At 38.2% G+C, this 22,349-nt stretch overlaps 1 protein-coding gene and 1 pseudogene across 7 annotated transcripts in view; one reads left to right on the top strand and one right to left on the bottom strand.

Moving 5' to 3' along the window:
* UTRN (utrophin) overlaps window positions 1–22,349 on the bottom strand; it is a 510,071-nt gene that overhangs the window by 22,836 nt on the left and 464,886 nt on the right. For 6 of the 7 annotated variants that reach the window (XM_066248060.1, XM_066248061.1, XM_066248058.1 and 3 more), the window contains 2 exons: window positions 5,877–6,013; window positions 96–134 (listed from right to left, as the gene is read on the bottom strand). In XM_066248060.1, coding sequence (XP_066104157.1) covers window positions 96–134; window positions 5,877–6,013 — 176 coding nt within the window. The remainder of the gene's footprint in view (window positions 1–95; window positions 135–5,876; window positions 6,014–22,349) is intronic. The other variant, XM_066248057.1, reaches the window with a different exon arrangement.
* On the top strand, window positions 9,557–14,615 carry LOC136316421 (serine/threonine-protein phosphatase 2A 65 kDa regulatory subunit A alpha isoform-like; annotated as a pseudogene).

The following is a 22,349-nucleotide window of genomic DNA, read 5'->3' as shown; positions in this document are numbered from 1 at the left end:
GAGCTATTCTTTTAGAACAAGAGTTTAGTAGTCACCCCATGCTAACCAAACTGATCAGAACTTCCTCCTCTGCAAATGGAGCCACCAATACTCACTCATAATGCTCTGGCCACATACTGATGAGTGTGACAGGACTGCAGAGAGGGGAGAGGGAAACAAAAGGCACAGAACAAACACTTTAGAGCAAGTTAAGACAAAAGCAGTGGGGGGTGAAGCTTCGATGTGGGGAACATTCTCAGTTGTTCTCCAAATCAAAAGTCACGGAAATCACGGCTTATTCTAGAGAAGATGCTGATATTGACATGCCTGCAAAGGCCTTTTCACAGATATTACAGGTATTTGTTACAGGAGAGCAAACATATCTTTAAACAGTCTTATTGAAAAGAGAGACAGAATGCTCTAAAATAGCTCAAAATGATGGAAAAAATTTTAAGACAATATTTCATGATATACTCCGAAAAGATACAATAATATTTTGTTTGCAAGAAACTTGGCCAGAAAGGGAAAGTTAAATAAATATCAAAGACTATATTATGTACTGATGTTAAGTTGCAATAAAAAGAGAATTTTCTGATTCTCTGTCCAATTTTAAATGTAAATATTCAAATCCAGGCATAGATCAAGTATCTCAACCTCACAGATACAATGGAAAAAAGATGTAACTTAAGATATCTCCCTAACACTCCACCCAGTTTCACATTATCAATAAAAATGAAAACAAACTTTTTAGATCATGATACACTTTCTTAACACAAAATTTTACCCAGAAGTTCAGTCTGTGAAACTAATAGAGAAACATGTTCTGCTTGAATCAGGGCTTGAGTCTGGAGCATGATCATTCAGCCTTCGTTACTCCTGGCCCTGGGGGTTCCCTCCAACCTCACAGTGCTGCCTGGAGATCCCCAAGTCTCCATGAATTAACTTTTGAAACCAACTGATCCTAATTAAAAGCTAGGCTCAAACCCTAACTTATTTTTTTGGTGGGAGATAAGGAGGTAACTGCTGAATGTAGACATTTAAAAGTCTAAAGAAAATTAGTTCTCTGTTTAATCAAATAAAGTCCCCTACAAAAGCCAATGCTCATTGAAACTAAGAAGTAAAGAAGAAGGAAAGCTGAAATTATTTCAGTTCCATTTGATTCTCCTATTTCTCTTATACGTACACACTTAAGAAAAAGTCAATGATGTAATTATGTCTCACTGGGAGGTACAAGTTGATGTCTAAACAGCAAAGGCTAAAAAGAGATGGAAAGTCACCTTATTGGGATGAAAAGCTAAGACTCATTGGACCTACTTTCAAAAACAGGCATTTATCCAGTCTGTGTTGGTCAGAATATCTATACTGTAAATAGACTTAATTGCCCATGTATAAAATAGACACAAGAACAATGACACAATATTATGTTATTCAATAGTCTTTTTGCATCACTACTTTTCATTAACTTGGAAATATGGATGTTAAATGTCAGGTAAACGATTTGCAATACACGTTCTAAAAAATTGTAAATGCCCGAGAGATCATTTCTAGAATTCAAGTGTAACACATTTACCGTGTGCTTTAAACACAAGAAAAATACGTATTTTTTAAAAATCTTAATTGACGTTGGCAAAGCTTTGTAAGACTGCTTGACTGGTTCTTGTGAAGTTAACTCGGTGAGCACGGAAGTCATTCACCGCACTAAGATAAGAATGGCAGAGGCAGAAGGCTGAACTGACGGGTTTCTCAAAAGAACGTTTCTCATACATTGAGAAATTTTCAAAGAAAAGAACTAAAGATTAGAAAAATTAAAGTCAAGGCTTCATTGACTTCAAAGTATTTTGATTTGTGGTGGGGAAAAAAACCTTTAAGTGATAAGCTTTCTCATTTAACTCTGGAAGGAAAAAAAACCAAGGCAACCTTCTCACTGCATAGTTAGAATCTATGATTAAAGGGGGTTAAAATTAAGATCAATCTGTGTGTCAGCCTGGCAGTAATAACAGAGCGGCCCAACCCTGCTTTCCAGCGCGGTGGCTGAGCAGGGTATTTTGATTAATCACACACTAATATGTGAGGAATCAGACTCTGCTAAATACACTTAATATTACATGAAATATAACCGAGACTTTCTCTGAGGAACTTAGTGATTCTTTCAGTGTTTTAAATTCTGAACAGACTGCTCCTTATGCTTCCAGCCAGTCTTTTGCATTCTTGAATCCATTTGTTTCCGAGCAGGGTAAGTGGGGTCCCATTGCCCTCTAGCCTATAAACCTTCAATGCCTCCCGCCTGCACTCAGGATAAATTCTAAGCATCGTGGCATGGCTTAAATGGCCCTTCGTTTTCGGCTTCCTGATTCTTTCTCCGCTCTCATTTCCCGCCTCTATTCCCAGCTGCCCATTCCCTTCCAGAATGATCTTGATTCTGGGCCTTTGAAAATGTTTCCCTTGCTCCGATGCTTTGGCTGTCCTCCTCCCACACCACACATTGAATGTCTGGCTCTTTAATCTTTCAGGGCTCAGTCTGGCTGTCATTTCCTCCCAGGCCAGTGCTCTCATGACCATAATTACTCTTACTATGATTTGGTTCTTGCTACAGTAAGAATTTTTAAAAAACAAAACCACGCAATGTCTGTATTTCTCCATAGCCAATATCAGGAACAGGTGTCTACATTCATTCTTTAAAATTTAGAAAAACTAACCTAACCTTTTAGCCGATAATAATCTCTCACAAATCTCAAATGATTATCGCCACTATTTCAGCTTGTTTCTCGGGTTTATAATGAAAGGTAATTTTTTATTCGAGCTCTATTCATTTATTTAGATTTACTCTTTGTAAAAGTCTTGCAAAATTATAAAAATTAATTGAATCAAACTAGGCATGGGTTTGTGTACCTCCTTTTAGCTATAACTCATTTTTCTCATAAATCCCCTCCACTCATGCAAGTATACATAATTACGTTTTGCAGTGATAAAGAGAAAAGAAGTAAAAGAAAATTCTAATCAGCTTCATAAATAACTTCAACACATTTACCACTTCGCTGGGTTTTCTCCAATGTTCTCCTCCCACAAACAGGAGAATAAACAAAATCAAACCTTTTTTGCTACCCACTCACATAAATTGTTGCACCAGAAAGAAGATTAAGTGGCCTTGTACTAGAAAGGGCTCTGCCAGCAGAGAAATGAACTACAGGGAGTCAAGAACACGTTTTAGGATTAAAAATAAGAAAATCTACCCACTTTAAACAGGAGCTCATAAATTCTTTCAAAATGCATCTTGTGACATCTGATTTAATCTTTGACTCCTTTTCTTTCTCTTGTTTTCCTCTCACTGAAAGTGCTGGGAAATTCATGTTATGAATTTTCAGAGTTAAAGCCAAAACCCCAGCACAGAATTAATGGCATGCTTTGCTATTGTTTTTCACTTTGACTGCGTCACTCAGAACAGAAAGATGGATGCCAATGATCACTGTGACACGAAAGGCGAATTATCAAAAATGCTTAACAGTTCACGGGAATGATATAGATTTTGAGGCACAAAATGCCAATGATTTATCAAAGGAATGAAAGGCCCATCACCAGTTTAAACCTATCGATTATCCCATAGGTAAAAGTACCATGTCATAATTCTGAGCTTCAGGCAGCTACTCCAAAGGGTAATGAGATCTGATCCCCAAAGTAGTAAAATTTTGTCTTTATCTTAAACTTTTGTTTTTATCCTCAAGCCCAGTAATACTCTATATTAGATACTAAAACAAATAAGAGTATATTATCATTCAGCCTGATGAAGTAAAGGACAATAACATACCCACAGATATCTGCCTTTCCTATGGATTTAAGTCTCTGAATAGCTCTTTGAACTGTATTTTCCTCAGTAAATTTTTTTCTAGAGTGTAATATGGAAAATAACGAATGGCAGGAATAGATCTTAATTGCACACAGTTTAATATCAAGCAAAGTTATCAAAAAGTTTGATGTTTTTCATATGCTTTAAATGTGTACATGGTGTCTTTGAATCTATTTATATATACAGCTGCATTATATAGTATTTCTTTCTCTATGCACACCCATATATTTCCTATAGCAGGATGAAGATTTCCACTGGGCTTTGGCTCTGCACTTTCTTCTACTTCTTAGCAATTTCAAATACATATATAATTATATGTGTATGTATGTATGTATGTGTGTGTGTGTGTGTGTGTATATATATATATATATATATATATGCACATAAATGTATCAGAGCCTCTGGTCTACAGGGCTTTATATGCAGAAAATTCAGACCAAACAGTCTATCCCTGTACTTGGACATTTTTGAGGCAAGGAATGTTATAATTCACTAGAGTATTACTGTTCCCAGATTATGTCTCTGTGTTCTGAAGGTTAAAGAAAGTTTGAATTCACAAAAATTGTACTTGACACACATTTTATACTTCTTTCTATAACCTTCTCTACTGTATAATGTGAAAAAAATCTCCACACTTCACATTTCTGAGCTGGTCTTATAGTGATTTAAAAGGGCATCTTTCTGTCATAAGAATCTCACTATTCTTTATGTCTAGGAACTTTGGTGATGATTAGCAATTAAAGTTAATATTCCCCAAGATTCAGTATAAAAATATTGCTTTGGCAGTCATATCTATGCTGGTATTTTAAAGATTCAAGATGGAAAATCATTTCCATTTTTTATCTTGATGCATAATTGTGCATTTGTTCAGGCTTGTTTTCAAAATTCTGTTTTTCATTTCAGGCTATGTGTTGTTATTTTTTTCTTTACTTTAAATCCCATAGTAATTTTGCTATTTTGAAACTTTGCTTCATTTATGCTTGTAACTCAAACTATAAAATTTAAAGAAGTTGTGCTTATTTCATGTACTATAGAAGACTATCTTATTTTGCTGTCTTCATGTTCAAGAAAAAAAATTTTCAACTGTAATATTAAATTTTAATTAGATTTTAGCATAGGCAACTATCTGAAGCAAGAGGTTAGATATTATTAGTACATTTATATTAGAAGTACATAAAATAAGTGTGAAATATACTATAAGAAATAGTAAAACATCCCCCAAAGAGGGAAGATGGAAAATAAATAAAATAATAAAAGAACAAATAATAACATAGTTATTTTTAAAAGGAAAATAGATAACCAATGCAAAGGTTAACACATGAACACACACACAAGCACGCGTGTGCACACACACATATTTTTTCAGTGAGAGGAAGGATAACAGAGACAGACTCCCATATGCGCCCCAACTGGGAACCATTCCTGGCAAGCTCACTAGGGGACAATGCTCTGCCCATCTGGGACATTACTCTGTTGCTCAGTAACCAAGCTCTTATAAGCACCTGAGGTGGAGGCCATGGAGCCATCCTCAGCTCCTGGGGTCAACTCATTCCAATTGAGCCATGGCTGCAGGACAGGATGAGAGGGGAGAAGAGGCAGAGAAGCAGATGGATTGTTCTCCTGTGTGTTCTGACTGGGAATGATTGTTCTCCTGTGTGTTCTGACTGGGAATGATTGTTCTCCTGCGTGTTCTGACTGGGAATGATTGTTCTCCTGTGTGTTCTGACTGGGAATCGAACTGGGACGTTCCTACACCAGGATGGTGCTCTATCACTGAGCCAACTGGCCAGGACTCATGAACATATATTTTTAATGTTTAGGAACTAGGACAAAGTTAAACCTGAAATTTTAGCTGTGAGATTGTCCAAAGCATATAGTAAAAATTTATGCTGTGAAGATCGAGTTTAAGCTTACTTTAACCTCTTTTAAAATGAAACATTTTACCAAAGCACAAATAGTTTTTGGTATCAAACAATTTCTCTTCTGTCACTAACATAATAAAAAAACAGTATCAGATATGAGTACATAGCAGTTTTAATATTCAAGTGAAACTTACGTCTCCAAGTTGTCACCTTCAAGAACTGTCTGGACTGGCAGGTAGCCGAGCCGAGGATGTTTGGCAAAGTATTTCTTTGATCTGAACTTATTCTTCAGCACCTTTGTGAAGTCTCGTACATCTTCTCCAGATGTTGTCTACGAGGTTGAAAACATTACACTTCTCTCATTAAAATGGAGGGAGATAATGGTCTACGATAAATTAGAGACGATGCAATTTGATGCCATTAAGTGACAACAGTTTCAGTAGTTTGATGAGTTTTTGGAATAACACACAATGTCAGAAACACATGGTAATCAGGGCACATCATTACATATACCCAGCAATTAGCTTACAATTTCTTATTTCCTGTTGAAAATAAACCTATAACTAGTTTATTGGATCAATATTTAAAAACTTGGATGAGAAAGTAAAATTAGTTTTGGTTATGTTTTTGGTTGATTCTTATCTTTAAAACAAGTTGCAGTTGACTATTAAACATTTAGGGATTATGCAGTATTATAAATATTACACAGTTTGAGCTGAAGTGAAGAAGTGAAGGTGAGCTGTACAGCAGATAATGACTTCACACAGGCTATCATATACTGTATTCTGGAAAAAGAGAGAGCAGTAATAAGAAAGAAGGAGCATGCCACACTCCTACTCTAGACTGTAAAAAATACGGTCAATTTCTTTGTCCTTTCTCAACCATAAAACCATATATAATTCTGACATAAACTGAATGTTTTATTTTTATTTAATTATAATTTGTATTGAAGTTATTGAGGTATTGAGGTGACATTGGTTAATAAAATAATATAGGTTTCAAGTGTACAATTCCATAATACATATCTATACATTGTATTGTGTGTTCACCACCTCAAATCAAGTCTCCTTCTGTTACCATTTAAACCCAATTTACTCTCTTCTACTTCCCTCCACGCCCCTCTCCCTCTGGTAAGCACCATACTGTTGTCTGTGTCTATGAGTTGTTGTTTTTTTTTTTGTTGTTGTTGTTTTACTTAATCTTGTCACTTTTTTCACCCCCCATAAAACTCCTCCACTCTTAACAGCTAGCTGTCAGCCTGTTCTCTGCATCTATGAATCTGTTTTTATTTAGTTTTCGTTTATTTTGTTCATTAACTTCCACATGTAAGTGAAATCATACGCTATTTGTATTTCTCTGATCGGCTCATTTCACGTAGTAGAACACTCTCTAAGTCCATCTACACTGTCACAAAAGGTGAGATTTCCTTCTATTCTTATGGCTGAGTTGTATTCCATTGTGTACACTTCTTTGTATTTTATTTTTTATAAATTGAATTTATTGGGGTGACAATGGTTAATAAAAGTACATGTTTCGGGTGTACCATTCCATAATATATCATCTGTAAAAAAGAAGGAAATCTTACCTTTTGTGACAGCGTGGACAAACCTGGAGAATACTGTGCTCAGCAAAATTAGCCAGAGAAAGACAAGTGCCGTATGATTTCACTCACACGTGGAATATAAAGAATAAAGTAAACAAACAAAATAGAAACAGAATCACAGGTAGAGAGAACAGACTAACAGTGGTCAGAGGGGAGGAGGTTGGAGGCTGGGTGAAAAAGGCAACAGGATGAGCCACTTGCTTTTTCTATTCTCTCATTTACTTATGGGCACTTGGATCACTTGCAAATCTAGGCTGATGTACGGAATGCTGCACTGAACATAGGGGTGCACATATTCTTTTAAGACAGTGTTTTGGGATTCTACAGACATATACTCAGAAGTGGAATTGCTGGGTCATATGGCAGTTCTGTCATCAATTTTCTGAGGAACCTCCATACTCTTTTACATAGTGACTGCACCAATCTGCATTCCTGCCAAGAGTGCACCAGGGTTTCCTTCCTTCATATTCTTGCCAACGATTTTTTGTTAATTTATTGATCATAGCCATTCTGGCAGGTGTTAGGTAGTATCTCATTGTGGTTTTCATTTGCATTTTTCTGATAATTAGTGATGCTGAGCATGTTTTCATATGTGTATTGGCCATCTGTATGTCTTCCTTGAAGAAGTGACTATTCAGGTCCTTTGCCCATTTTTTAAAATTGATTTTAATTTATTGTGTTTACATAGATTCTAGTGTCCCTCTGAATGCATTCCCCCGTGTACCCCTCAACATCCCCCTTGCCCCGCTCCCCGCAACGCCCTCCGCGCTTCCCTCCAGGATTGTCCCGTCCTCTCATCCCCTTTCCCTCTGTCCACTTTCCCTCTGGTTCCTTTGATCCCATCCGTCTTTATTCCATTCCTCAGTTCACATTGTTCATTGGATTCCTCAAACGAGTGAGGTCATATGATATTTTTCTTTCTCTGCCTGGCTTATTTCACTTAACATAATAGTTTACAGGTCCATCCATGTTGTCGCAAAACGTAAGATTGCCTTCTTTTTCATGGCCCCATAGTATTCCACTGTGTATATGTACCAATGTCCATCAGTAGACGAGTGAATAAACCTTTGCCCATTTTTTAAATGGATATATTTTTGTGTGTGTGTTGAGTTGTATAAGTTCTTCATAAACTTTGGATTAATCTCTTATAGATGTATCACTGACGATTCACTCCCATTCAGTGGGGTGTCTTTTCATTTTGTTGATGATTTCCTTTGCTGTGCAAAACCTATTTGGTTAGATGTAGTCCCATTTGTTTATTATTTCTTTTGTTTCCCTTGCCTGAAGAGATATATCAGAAACTATATTGCTATGAGAAATTTCTGAGAAAATAGTGCCGATGATTTCTTCTAAAATTTTTATGGCTTTGAGTCTTAAATTTAAATCTTTAATCCATTTTGAGTTTATTCTTGTGTATGGTGTATGAAGGTGGTCTAATTTCATATTTTTGCACATACCTGTCCAATTTTTCCAACGCCATTTATTTTATTTTATTTATTTATTTATTTATTTTGCTATTTTCTGAAGCTGGAAACAGGGAGAGACAGTCAGACAGACTCCCGCATGCGCCCGACCGGGATCCACCCGGCACGCCCACCAGGGGCGATGCTCTGCCCACCGTGGGGCGATGCTCTGCCCATCCTGGGCATCGCCATATTGCGACCAGAGCCACTCTAGCGCCTGGGGCAGAGGCCAAGGAGCCATCCCCAGCGCCCGGGCCATCTTTGCTCCAATGGAGCCTTGGCTGCGGGAGGGGAAGAGAGAGACAGAGAGGAAGGCGCGGCGGAGGGGTGGAGAAGCAAATGGGCGCTTCTCCCGTGTGCCCTGGCCGGGAATCGAACCCGGGTCCTCCGCACGCTAGGCCGATGCTCTACCGCTGAGCCAACCGGCCAGGGCTAACACCATTTATTGATAGACTATATTTACCCATTTATGTTCTTGCCCTCCTTGTCAAATATTAATTGACCATATAGGTGTGGGTTAATTTTGGGCTCTCTATTCTGTCCTATTAATTTACCGGTATATGTCTTTATATGCCAAAACAATGCTTTCTTGGTTACTATGGCCTTGCAGTGTAGTTTTATATCAGGTACCATGATTCCTCCAACTTTGATCTTCTTTTTCAAGACTGTGTTGACCCTTTAGGAGCGAGCTTGTGCCTCTAGCAGATTCCCATATCTCCCTGACAGACAGAAGACCTGCTGATTTTCACAGCCAGATATTATGTGGGCACTTCTTCCTTGTACTGGTATCCGGATAGGGGAACCCAGCATGGGTTTGAGACTCCAAGCTCCTCAGGGGGAACATCTGCAGGTGAGATTTCCCTGCAGGACCTCAGCCACGACCCATGGGAGTGGGGTCAGCCCTTTTCCATCTTCACGCTTCCTACTAGCCTTGATGCGGCTTCCTCTGTAAATTCTTGGTTATCAGACTTCTATTCAGTCCTCAATTGGTTAATCAGGTTGATTATTCTATATTGTAGTTGAACTTCCAGTTTGGTCTTGGGAGAAGGTGAGTATAACATCCACCTATAGTCTGTTGCCATCTTGGATCAGATCAACATGGACTAAATGTTTAATGGTGATATAAAACATTTTTTTCTTAGCATTTCAAAATGATTATGTTTAATAATCATTTATTATTAAGTGATACAGAAACCAGTCACAAATATCCATATGTTATATAGTTCCATTTATAAGAAATGTCCAGAATAGGCAAATCCATAGGAAGAGAAAGTAGATTCGTGACTGCCAGGGGATGAAGGGAAGAGACTGTGGGTAAGGGAGGATGAACGCTAGTAGGTAAAATGGATTTCACAGGGGGGGCTAAAATCTACCTCAAAGCCCAACTCTTCATCCCACCCCATGAACTGTCCTCTGAGCCCCAGTTTTCTACTCTCTATCACCAACTGCAGTTTTATTTGCAATATGACATACAGACATCAACTTCATTCAGTCCTTGTGAAGATGCAGTTAAACTACTGACATTATCTGCACAGAACTGAGTTTAAAGCCTTGGTCACCTGATTCTTCATTGGCTGTCCAGTCTCTTTATAAAACAAGACCCGAGAGCTCTTCTATAACAACAAACTGAGTGCTAAGTATTTTGGCTTACCTGATGCCTGGCCCCCTTTTCTTGCACCTACCCTAGTCTCCTTTCCTTCATGACAGGCATGTCTAGGACGTACACAATATAGTTCTGCAAGCAGAAGCTGAAACGTACATAATTATTTTTTTAAAACAACTACATTCTTAGTCAACACTTATGTAGTTGTGTTACTTCCTATCTGCTCCTATCCCACCTAAGTAGGTTTGCTTCTCGCAAACAGTTAAGGAACTTTTGATTGTTTAAGCTTGCAAGTAGAGAGAAAACATGAAAAAGCCCAAACTATGCATAATCTAAAGTTCATCAATTTTCACTTTATTAACAAGAAAAGAAGAATAGTGAGGACAGCTCACAGTATTACTAGGCTTTGCCATTGGACCTACAATGTCCAATCTTTTCTTAACTCGGAAAATAAACTCTATAATGACCCTTAATTCTATGGATACAGATCTCCCAAAATAGAAAGAAGAAGTATAGAAAAGAAGCTATTACTGAAAAGAGCAGGAATGCAATGTTCTCTGTAGAGGAAGAAGGGCTGTTATAAAAAAAAAAAAAAGAGATGGTTTGGGGGGATTAAGAATTAATTAGGCAGAATAGGAGAAATATGCAGAATATAGCTGGGTATAAAAAAAGTTTCTAGAAAAGAAATGCCTGGGGCTCTGAATAAAGCCAAGAAGACATATCACTTACCCTAAAGGACCTTTAGGTCTTTTACAATGGGTATGACAACTGCAGATCATTAAGTTTATGGATATATTTATCCTGAATATTGTGGCAAAGAACACAAAAAGGAAGGAAGCTTTTCATGATAGAAATGCAAAAAGAAGGCCTCTATGTAATCATAAGCATTTATAAAACAATTTATTCCTACTTCTGTGCTTAAAACATTGTTACTATACAGGAAAATAATAAAATAATTGGCTCTAGCTTTTACTTGGGCCACTTACATTTGACAGTATAACAATATAAAAGTTTTAGTTTTTTAGGTCAGTGGTGTTCAAGCCCAAACCAGGTTTTCAACTTGGCCACCTCTGAGAAGGGAGAAGGAAAAAACATATGCACAAGGTACCAGATTGCTTTCCCAGTCTGGCTCAGCTAGAGCAGTGTACAATACAGTGATTTGTAGCATAATCACAGAACCGTGCAAACACTATCACTATGTAATTCCAGAACATTCTCATCATCTCAAAGGAAAGAAAGCCTGTGCCCATTAGCAGTCATTTCCCTCATATACTGTCTCCTTCACATAGTCCTTGGCAACCACTGATCTACTTTCTTTTTTATGGATTTGCTTATTCTGGATGTTTCTTATAAACAGAATCATACAATAGGTTGTTTTTTTATGATTGGCTTCTTTCACTTGGCATAATGTTCTTCCAGCTTATCTATATTTGAGATTCAGTATGAACTCCTGCTTTGAAAAAATATGACACATCATTCAAACGTGCAAGTACAATTTCACATAATACATACACTCTTTAGCTAAATATATTTAAGAATAAAGCAAAACCAACTGATCAACAAACATACAACACACACTTGCCTCCCAAGTTATAGCTGGGACTAGAATTTAAGTTTCTGATAATGCTCAAATTTAATATTTGAAAAAAGTTAGTTTATTCTCACACAGAAATGGCACATTTTTATTTCCTAATCAATTTTCATATCAAGGAAAAAAATTACCACCAACAGTTGTAATCTTAAGGTACTAAATGCACTGCCATAAACTTTATGCAATATTAAAAGAAAAAGCGAAAAATAATTCATCCCAAGGGAACTAGGTATTACATTCAGGCTAGCAGAATGTAATACTTTTAGTTTACGCTTAATTCATTTCCAAGAAAATGAATTAAGCCTATTTTCTCATGAAAAAAGTCAAAAGATATTTATACATACTTGGTCAAATTTGCTACGTAATGGCCATTTCTAATAAATGGCCATTTCTAATAGTTCTCTGTTTTAAAGTGCTAGAGCAAAGGTTTGGTAAAAAATGAAAAAGAGAACTACCCACTTATCATGATTAATATTTATATTCAAACTCAACTCTATCTTCATACTGGTTATAATACTTTGTTCTTTTTCTTTTTAAAGCAAATGGCTATTTATATTATGATATGAAGATGAAATTGAAAGGATCACTCATCATTACACAAATTATCCAATATTTAAAATTATCCATGAATTTCTTGAAAGCCTAGGTTTTCACTTATTGCTGTAAGAAAGGAAAGGAGAACAAAAGACTATGTAGCTCTCGCGAGATGAAACAAGGGTAACATATTGGCATAGACTTTTGCAACTTAAAAATAGCCTTGCTACAATCTCTTTTTTCCATCAAGGACAGTGAAATTATTATCACTTTTATGACCCATAAGGAAACTGACACTAAGACTTTCAGGGATTCAGACCTACAAGGTCGGTAAGGAGAAAGCTGCTCTTTGCAAACTTGGGTCTTTTCACCATATGTCACTGCTAGAAAAAAGAAAAGTTTCAAATCTTGGGAGAGAAAAACACCCATAGCCACTGACTGAAATACTTATGATTACATTCTGAATTTTCCCTTCATTTTAAATAAAGTTCTACTGAGATACCCTGTGACTGATTTTTGCAAAATTTATATTAAAACAATCCATCTACAACTAGATATCCTATCTAGAGAAGAAAGAGAAAAGTTAAAATTTCTAGCTGTGCTAACGTCGAGATAAGGCCTTCCCTATTTCCGGTCTTCCGTCCTACATCCGGCCCCGCCCCTCCGTGGCAAGAAGCCTCCTGCCTCCATCACAGGCTGAAAGGAACTGACCAAGACAAGATGGCAGCCACTCAGTCCACCCCATCTCTGTGCTTATTCACAAGCTCTGCAATGAGGATATACGGCCTCACTTCAGCAGCAGAAGCCGCCCACCATTGCCCTGGCCCTCGGGGTGGAAACGACATGCAGCAAGCTTCTGCACTTCCTTACAGACACCATCTATGAGGAGGATGAGTCCTGCTGGCCCAGGCAGAAGAGCTGGGCACCTTCACCATTCTAGTGGGAGGCCCGGGGTAGGGCACTGCCTGCTGCTGCCCGAGAGTCGTGGCCACAGAGGACGAGGCCATGGTGCAGGACAAGGCGGTGGAGTTCTTGACATCTCGCAGGAGCATTCGCCCTCTGCCCTGGAGGCCCACTTCGGTTTGTGGCTGGTTCACCTCTTGTGCCTGGGCCTGTGGCCGCTTCTCCATCTGTTAGTGCTGCTTGTCCAACACTGTCATGGCAGAACTTGGACAGTACTTCTGGAACCTGTACTCAGACGACACCCCACTGTATGGTGGGGCCCCAGTCTCCAAGCTGGGGGGGTTCGCCCAGGTGCTGGAGCTGGATGATGTCAGGAGTGAGACTGCCTCATGTTCTCCAGGCTGGTCTCTAACAAGCAGGACTCCATGAGCCGGCCCTGTGGGGGCGATCGTGAACATCGCCCAGCTCCTGCCCTCAGGGAATCTGGAGGTCCTGGTGATGCCCACCCAGGGCCAGGCTGCAGAGAACAAGGCCTGGTGCGCTGACACATGGTGGCTGACAAGTTCACAGAGATCCAGAAAGCTGAGCGGCCTGTCATCACCAAGATGGGCTTAGTCCCCACCTTCTACAACCTGATGAAAGATTGTGAAGCCAAGGTGAGGGCCACAGCCTCCTATACGGTCCAAGAAACCTGTGAAAATTTCTCAGATGACTGTCAGGAGAACGTGATCGTGACTCAGAACTTGCCCTGCATCAAGGAGCTGGTGTCAGTCTGACCAGGTGGTGGCACAGTGGATAGAGCATGGGACTGGGAAGCAGAGGACCCAGGTTCAAAACCCCAAGGTCACCAGTTTGAGCATGGTCTTATAGACATGACCCTATGGTTGCTGGTTTGAGTCCAAGGTCACTGTCTTGATCAAGTGGTCACTTGTTCTGCCGTAGCCTCTCCAGTCAAGGCATGTATAAGAAAGCAATCAATGAACAACTAAGGAGCTGCAATGAAGAACTGATGCTTTTCATCTTTCTCCCTTCTTGTCTGTCTGTCCCTATCTGTCCCTCTCTCTATCTCTGTCAGAAAAAAAAAAAAAAGAGCTGGTGTCAGATGCCAACCAACATGTCAAGGCCACTCCCCAGGGGCTGCAGGAGCACAAGGTGGGACAGAGCAGCGACCCTGGGAGGAAGGGGCCAGTCTCTCCCATGCTGAGCACTGCAGGTCACTGGCTTTGCTGCTTATAATGAGGACCCTCTCCCCCATCTACTTTTCCACCTCCTTTCCTTCCTTCCCTCAAGGGTTATTTTTTTGCATGTCAACTGTGCTGTTTTTATATTATTCTTCTTACTCCCTTTTTACTGAAATATAAAGAGCTAGAATTTTTTTAATGTTTGTGACTGATTTGTTTTTAATCCATTTTACTGTAAAATAAAACATACATAAACTATACTGAACAAAAGCATAGTTTAATGAATTATTCTAAGGTGACCACCATCCAGTCAGGAAGTTGAACATGCCAGACAGTCCAGAGCCCCTTCCAAGGCTTTCCTGCCGGTCATAAGCCCTTCCCACACTCCAAAGTAAGCATTATCTTCATTTTATAATAACTTAAAAAAATTAATTTATTTATTCATTTTAGAGAGGAGAGAGAGTGAGAGAGAGAGAAAGGAGGAGGAGCAAGAAGCATCAACTCCCATATGTGCCTTGACCAGGCAAGCCCAGGGTTTTAAACCGGTGACCTCAGCGTTCCAGGTCGACGCTTTATCCACTGCGCCACCACAGGTCAGGCAATAATAATAACTTTTTTATGTTTTCAAAATAGTTTTACCATTCCAATGTCTATCTCTAGATACTATAGTCTTGCATATTTTTAAAAAAATATCTTTTATTTTTCGATAGTTGTTTTTTAAGGGCTTTTTGTTTGTTTTTGAGAGAGAGAGAGAGAGAGAGAGAGAGAGAGAGAGAGAGGAAGAGAGGATAGGAAGCATCAACTCATAGTTGTGTTCACTTTAGTTGTACATTGATTGCTTCTTCTACATGCCTTGACCAGGGTGAGCCACTGTCCCCTTGCTCAAGCCAGTGACCTCAGGTTTTTCATGCCAGCAACCTTTGACTCAAGCTGGCAAGTTTTGGGATCATGTGGATGACCCCCATTCATGACAGCGGGTGCTGACAAGCCTGTGCTCACAGCCAGTGACCTCAGGTTTCGAACCAGCAAACCTAGCTCTCCAGGTTGACTGTTACCCACTGTGCCACCACGGTCAGGGTTAATTAACTTACTTTTAATCTACAGGTTTCTCTTCCATATTTGCCACTTCCTTACTATGTCATCTGTTGGAAAACTCAGGTATTTTGACTTGTAGAGGGCTTTTTTTCTTATTGCTAATTCTTTCCTGAGTTCTGTTACCTCATTATTGAAATTTTCCAATAATGATTTATGTTTTTATTCCATGTCTTATATCACTTTCTTAAGGGTTCATAGCTTATTCTCAAATAGTAGGTTATAGTTTTGCCTTATCAATGAGCACCCATTTCTGTCATGGTTTATTTGCAATGGTATTGTTTTGTTCTCTTTTTTTTTCTGTTGCTTTATGTGAAATTTGATCTTGATATTTTTTGTTGCTCAATTTTATTTTCTTTCTGAAATGAATTTTCCAAAACTTTTATAATGAAGTGGAGTTCAGAAAAGCTTTTCTAACTTTCCAGAGTTCCCTCTTCTTCTGCTTCTGTGGGGTATTCTAAAATCGGGCACTTGGGTTTGGGGATTTCCTAGCCCTGGGCCCTACTTTGGACTGAACCAATTCTTTCTTCAGTCTCCATTGTTCTGGCCTGCTCCGGGTAGGTGTCATTCCTACCAGTTCATCCAGTGCGAGGCTCTGTCCTAGCAGAAAGGCCTGGTAGGTCAGGTCTTGAAGGTCCAGAGACTCAGGGCACTCAGGCACATTAAGATTTTCTCATCTGGACTCCTAACAAGTTCACAGTTCTGCTCTCACACCAGCCCTTTGAGATTTCCCCTGAAGACCTGTGGACTATTTTGGGTTTTCCACTGCTCAGGCACTTTTGCTTCTTTATTTCCTCTTGCAAGTTTTGTGACTGTTGGTGGCTTGTCATCACTTGGATTTATTTGGGGGGTATCTCTTTACCTTGTCTTACTGTAAATGTTGTCCAGGGGTTAGCTTTTGCTGTCTAGTTGCTGTGTTTCTGTGTACTCTCTTTGTAACTACTTAACCAACGGGAAGAAAATGGCAAATGTAAAAGAGATAGAGAACCACAAAAGCCACTGCTACGTCTCTCCTTCCCAAATCCTTCTGGATTGATTATAACAAGCAAATACGAACTCACATGTCCAACTAAGCCTATTCCTCAAATTATCATTTTTGTAAAACTAAGAAGATGAGTTATCATGAAAAATATTTTACAACTCAACCTATACAGGCAAGTGGATGTGTGAATACTCAAAATTATACTTCTGTTATGCTGCTATCAAGTAACAGTAGAATAATACTGAAAATTTATTTTAAGGCTAATAAGTAATCAGTTCTTCGTTTGCTCCCCACAAACTAATACAACTGAGTAAAATATTTGTCAAGTGTTCCTGAATTATGAGATCTACCCTGAGGTAAGTCTACCCTTGTGACTTTCCACCAAAGCCCTGATAACTCCTGTGTAAGCTGGCAAGCTGGCATCAGATGATTTCTTCTTGAGTTCTATTTTGCCAACCAAGGTTGAAAGTATTTTAAATTTTCCTCCATTTAATTCCTTTATTGAGAACAAATATAGACATCATACAGAACAAAATTTAGTCTTTTTTGCTTGTGTTTATATATCTACATATAAATTCATGTGTATTATTCTACATTCCCGTTCATATTTCAAACTGTATATTCTTATGAATACCGACGCCTATGTACTATTGAATTTCAAAATATTGATATATGACTGAAAGTCTTTTCTTTCTCATTAATGCAAATCACAAGGAACAATAAGGCTAAGGTGCAAACAAATCTAGACTTCAGAAATGCTAATCCTCACAGTCTTACAGCCAAATAGTAAAAATAAATTGTTTTACTACTTCAGCTCATAAAACTCCTTCTATTAAAACCAAAGATCCACAAAGTTAAACATATAATGAGGGTGAAACATAAAAAAATACCATGATGCCAAATAAGCTAAAGGCCAAAATACCCAATTTCTAATGACTTAGCAATTTAAGCAAAACACCAAACAGAACTGTAAATAAAGAAACAAAACTATATTGATTTTAAATCTCTTATTTTTGGTCAACTTACAATCTAGGATGGCAGTGTTATCTAATTCCTTAACAAATACTCCTAACATTACATTTTTAACTGTTAACTATAAATATGAATGAGTTATGAACAGAGGAAAACAAAGCAATATAAAGAGGAAATCAGAAACAACACAGTCATTTGGCACATTAGTAGGATAATTAAAATCATTAATTGGATCATGTGTAAGTACAGCAGTCACTGTTGGATAGCACCTGCATTAGCAAGATTTATTTCTTAAATATATAAGTCAGTAGCCCTAAATGGTTTGGTATACGCATACTACTAAGGAGTACATTTCATTATCATGGAACTTAAAGACATTTCAACAGTTTTTAAAAATTGCACAGCAACTTTTCAGTTTTGATTTCAGTTTCACTGATTTTAACAAGTTGAAATTCAGACATATGAAATTGCATGGACAGTATGAAATAATTAGGATAAGCTCGGAGCCTTTTTCAAGTTCGAATGAAAAAACATGAAACTACAAAATAGCATTAACAGAATCACCAAGGCATCAAGAATGAGAATAGTAATATGTCATCTAAAGTAAAATGGATTGGTCCCAACCTTTTCTTAAAAGCTAACGACATAGTCTAAACCAGGGGTCTCAAACTCGCGGCCCACGGGCCGCATGAAGCCCGCTGAACAATTTTGTGCGGCCCGCAAACTAATCCACGAAGTTCAAAGTATTTTGGATAAAATTAAGTAAGCCTAGGGGCCTACTTGTATTTTTCATTTCTCTAGCATCCTAGCTAGATATTAGCTTAGTTAACAGCAGTTGTGATGCGAACTACAGTTTCTGGTCGTTTTGTGACACTGAGTAAACTGCATGTACGATTGTGCTTGTTGTACTGATTTTTTTTTGTTTTCAACTGCAGTGAGAAAAGTGTTGTGTAACAGTTGCCTTTTGTAGACCTAGTGCGGCCCGCCGAACGGCTGTGATCTTGCTCTGCGGCCCACATGCTGAGTTGAGTTTGAGACCCCTGGTCTAAATGAATCCAACTTATGGAGAAAACAATGTAAGGTGGGTAAGGAGGTGGAAAACCACGTGTGGATGGAGAGGTCAGAGAAACTGCAATGGTGCTGTGCTTTTAGCATATTGGTAAACACCTCAAGTCTCATCCAAGGAAGCTAGACTGCCAAATACAAAGGACACTGACTCAATGGAGAGCTCTGCAAAGGATGAATCAACAATTTTTACACTTGATTTCTAGTCTGATGGATACATTGATGCTAACAGGTGGACGGAAGTGGAAAACACAACTATTTCTAGTTTTTCTCTAAAAATCATACAGTTTTTTAAAAAATATGACTTGACTTTAAACTTTAAAAATAAAAATCTCTTTTATTTTTGTTCAGTAGAGAAGTGATTTTTCTATAGTTTCTGAAAATCCTAAAAATACTTGGTTTATTTTTCCACATATTAACAGATATCTACAACAATATGCTTGAACCTGCTGCTTTAAAAGGAACATGCATTTGCTTTAAAGATGCAATACAGATCTGCTTAGGTGTTACTAACTTGGTTCCCATCGAGGTATTTTTTTCCTGTCCTCCTTTCTTCCCACCAAAATCTTAACATAACAATTTGTACAAACTACTCCTGTCGATAACAAACTTCTAAGCAGCAAATTTTACAATGAATCTGCCCCAACGATGTGAATGCTGGGAGTAGCTAATGTTGCTGACAATTTCTGGCAATAAAATTTTGCAACTATCCCATCCCTTCTCCCTGAGCTAACTAGGCTACCCTGTCTCTCCGACTGCCATCCTATGCTGACCAGACCTTCAGTTCCTGACACATGCATTGACCCGGGAAGGACTCCATTGCCTTTCCCCATTTCTCCTTTTTCCTGCGTAGATGAGGAAAGTGTTCTTAAGTAGAAGAACACATGGCCCCAATAGCAGGGACAGTCAGTTTACCTTTCTGTCCCTGCTATTGGGGCCATGTGTTCTTCTACTTAAGAACACGTTTCCCTAAACCTTGGTCATAGCTGAAATTTCACTTTGTTCCTTCAATGACCCCTAATGCTCCCATAATAACACCCTCTCCCATACAATCATCTCCATCATGAGCCGGATAATCTCTCCCTCACAAACGCCAAGAAAGAAAGTATACACCATCTCCCCTTTGTCTCATCCAGATCACCCACCAAAACCAATGTGCCTGCCTGCTCCCCTTCGATTGTCGTTGACCAGACACAGTGTCATCTGTCACTTCTAGAAATGGATGATCTTCCAAAGGCCATCTCTATAAACCTGTATGCTCTGTTTCAATCACACACTAGGACATGGCCACACTTCAGGCCTTGTCATAATTCCACACTTCTTCAGTTACAAATCTCTATCTTGGAGGAATCTTTCACTGATTGGAACCTTGCAATCCTTGCTCCTACATTTTTAATACAAATACCATTTTTGCTCCCCTTTGGGATTTCTTCAGCATGAGGATCGCCCAGATTCATCCCTGTATCACTAACACCTTTGAATCCGTTCTTCCCTTGGCCTTCACCTGTACCTGCCATCTTTTCATTCCAGTGCAGCTGAGCAATAACAGAGTCACAGACTGCGAATCCTTGCCCATTAACCTCAGCTGCACTCTTGGGGCGGAACAGCAATCAATTTCCTCAATTCCTGGTAACTCCTGCTTGCCCTCAGTACCAATTCCAAACATTTCCCACTATCCATCATATTTAAACCTATCCAACTCTGTCAGCAATTGCAAAAAACTCTTTTAATTATTTTTTTGTTAGTCCTTTTTTCCTTTTTATTGAATTTATTGGGATGACACTGGTTAACAAATCATCCAGTTCCCAATAACGTCTGATATAAAACAGGACCCCAGCAAATATAATAGTCTAGCAAGCATACAGAAAGCACTGTTTGCTTATGTGCTAAATTGTGCATATATTTTCCTAATGGAGTTAAATCATAATCCATGCCACTAACTTTGAACAAATCATTTACCTTCTGTAAGATTTAGTCTTTTCTTTAAAATGAGAATGAGTTAGATGACCTCTTAGATCCTTTCCAGCTTTAATATTCCATACTTAGTATTCATAAGAGCAGACATGAGCTCATTTAGGTTTTATGGACCAGAATTAACCAAGTATAGTAAGAAAAGAGTCCTCAAGGAATTAAAAAGACAATTGAGGAGGCAAAAGTGACCCCCCCATACACACACACAACAATACAAGATAACACAGACTCAATATTGGGAAGAAGGACTGTTGTTAGAAATCACAGAATAACATGTTTTGGTCGGGGGAAACTAGCGGAGTTTGGGAAGATTTCAGACACAAAGAGTTGAGCTATTTTTGTGAAAAGGTGGGATTTGAATAAGTACAGAGAGAACGGTGACAGGCATTAAACATAGTCTATGTCATATTGTCTATTTTAAACTCTTATTGAGCTTAATGAAGGAATTTTTAAAGGTACAAATTTGGGTTATAGAATGAACAGGGAAAGTAAGTTTAAAGATTATTTACTTATATATTTATTTATTTTAGAGAGTTGTGGGGGGAGGAGTAGGAAGTGTCAACTCCCGTATGTGCCTTGATCAGGCAAGCCTAGGGTTTTGAACCAGCAACCTCAGTGTTTCAGGCTGACACTTTATCCACTGCACCACCACAGGTCATGCAGGGAAAGTAAGTTTAAAACATTGTTTTTCAGAGAGAAAAATTCCACTTCATTTCTATATATAAATGCCTTATTATCAATTTCATAAAATGCCTTCATAAATCATGATAGCTAATTTATACACTATTAGTCTTCCTACATCTAAAGACATTGCCACAGATAATAAGCTGATTATGTTCCAAGAACTACTTTTGGAGCTTTGAGGGTTTAAGATAAGGTGAATTATCTTCAAAAATTTTTAACATAGAAACACTGTGATTCAGCTAAAAAAAAGGAACTTTAAGGGGAAAGAAATCAAGTCAGTAACGTGATGAGAGCACTTTCCTAACTACAAATGGAGATATGCTATGAGAAATTCAAGCAGGAAGGTCTGTAGGGAAAGGTCTGAGTACTCAAGAAGTGTTTATTTTCATTGCACTGAAATTTTACATTTAAGTTCATTTTCTAAGGTGGACATCAAATGAAGTTAAGGAATGTTGGGGAAAAGATGGATGCACCATAAATAAATCTCACTTCAAAGGAAAAAAGGTGTTAAATCAAGTAATTTGTTACTATTAAATTCAAGACCACAACTTTCAAAGACTCAACATGTATTTCATTTTAGCAAAAGCTGTGGGGTTAAATGCAGAAACTAACCAGTCATAAGAGCTGATTTATGAGCAGTTGCTGATTAAGATCACTATGAAATCTTTAGAAAGAAACAAAGCACTTTCCAAACCTTGTCTGCAGAAAAGAAGCCAAACTGTATAATACAGAATAAACTATAATCTTAGATATAATGACAATGACTTTTGGAAGACAATGTAACATGAAGAGTTTTAGGTAATTTACAAATTTAATTCAAAAATGATAGCTGGAGAGTAGAATTCACCAGTGTATCAGTGATACTCACGTATGCTCACACTGGCCAATAACTGATATGGAAGACACAGAGCTTTCAAATTCCATGGGTATTTTGCAAAATAATTATGGATTATTGTTTTAAGACCAAAAAAATACATCTTTGCTTACTTTATACATCTTTGAATATGAAGTTATTGTTATACT

The sequence above is a fragment of the Saccopteryx bilineata genome, chromosome 12 (assembly GCF_036850765.1).
Source record: "Saccopteryx bilineata isolate mSacBil1 chromosome 12, mSacBil1_pri_phased_curated, whole genome shotgun sequence".
Taxonomy (NCBI): Eukaryota; Metazoa; Chordata; class Mammalia; order Chiroptera; family Emballonuridae; genus Saccopteryx; species Saccopteryx bilineata.
Note: the sequence above shows the minus strand (reverse complement) of the source record. Positions and strands in the feature narration are given on the sequence as shown.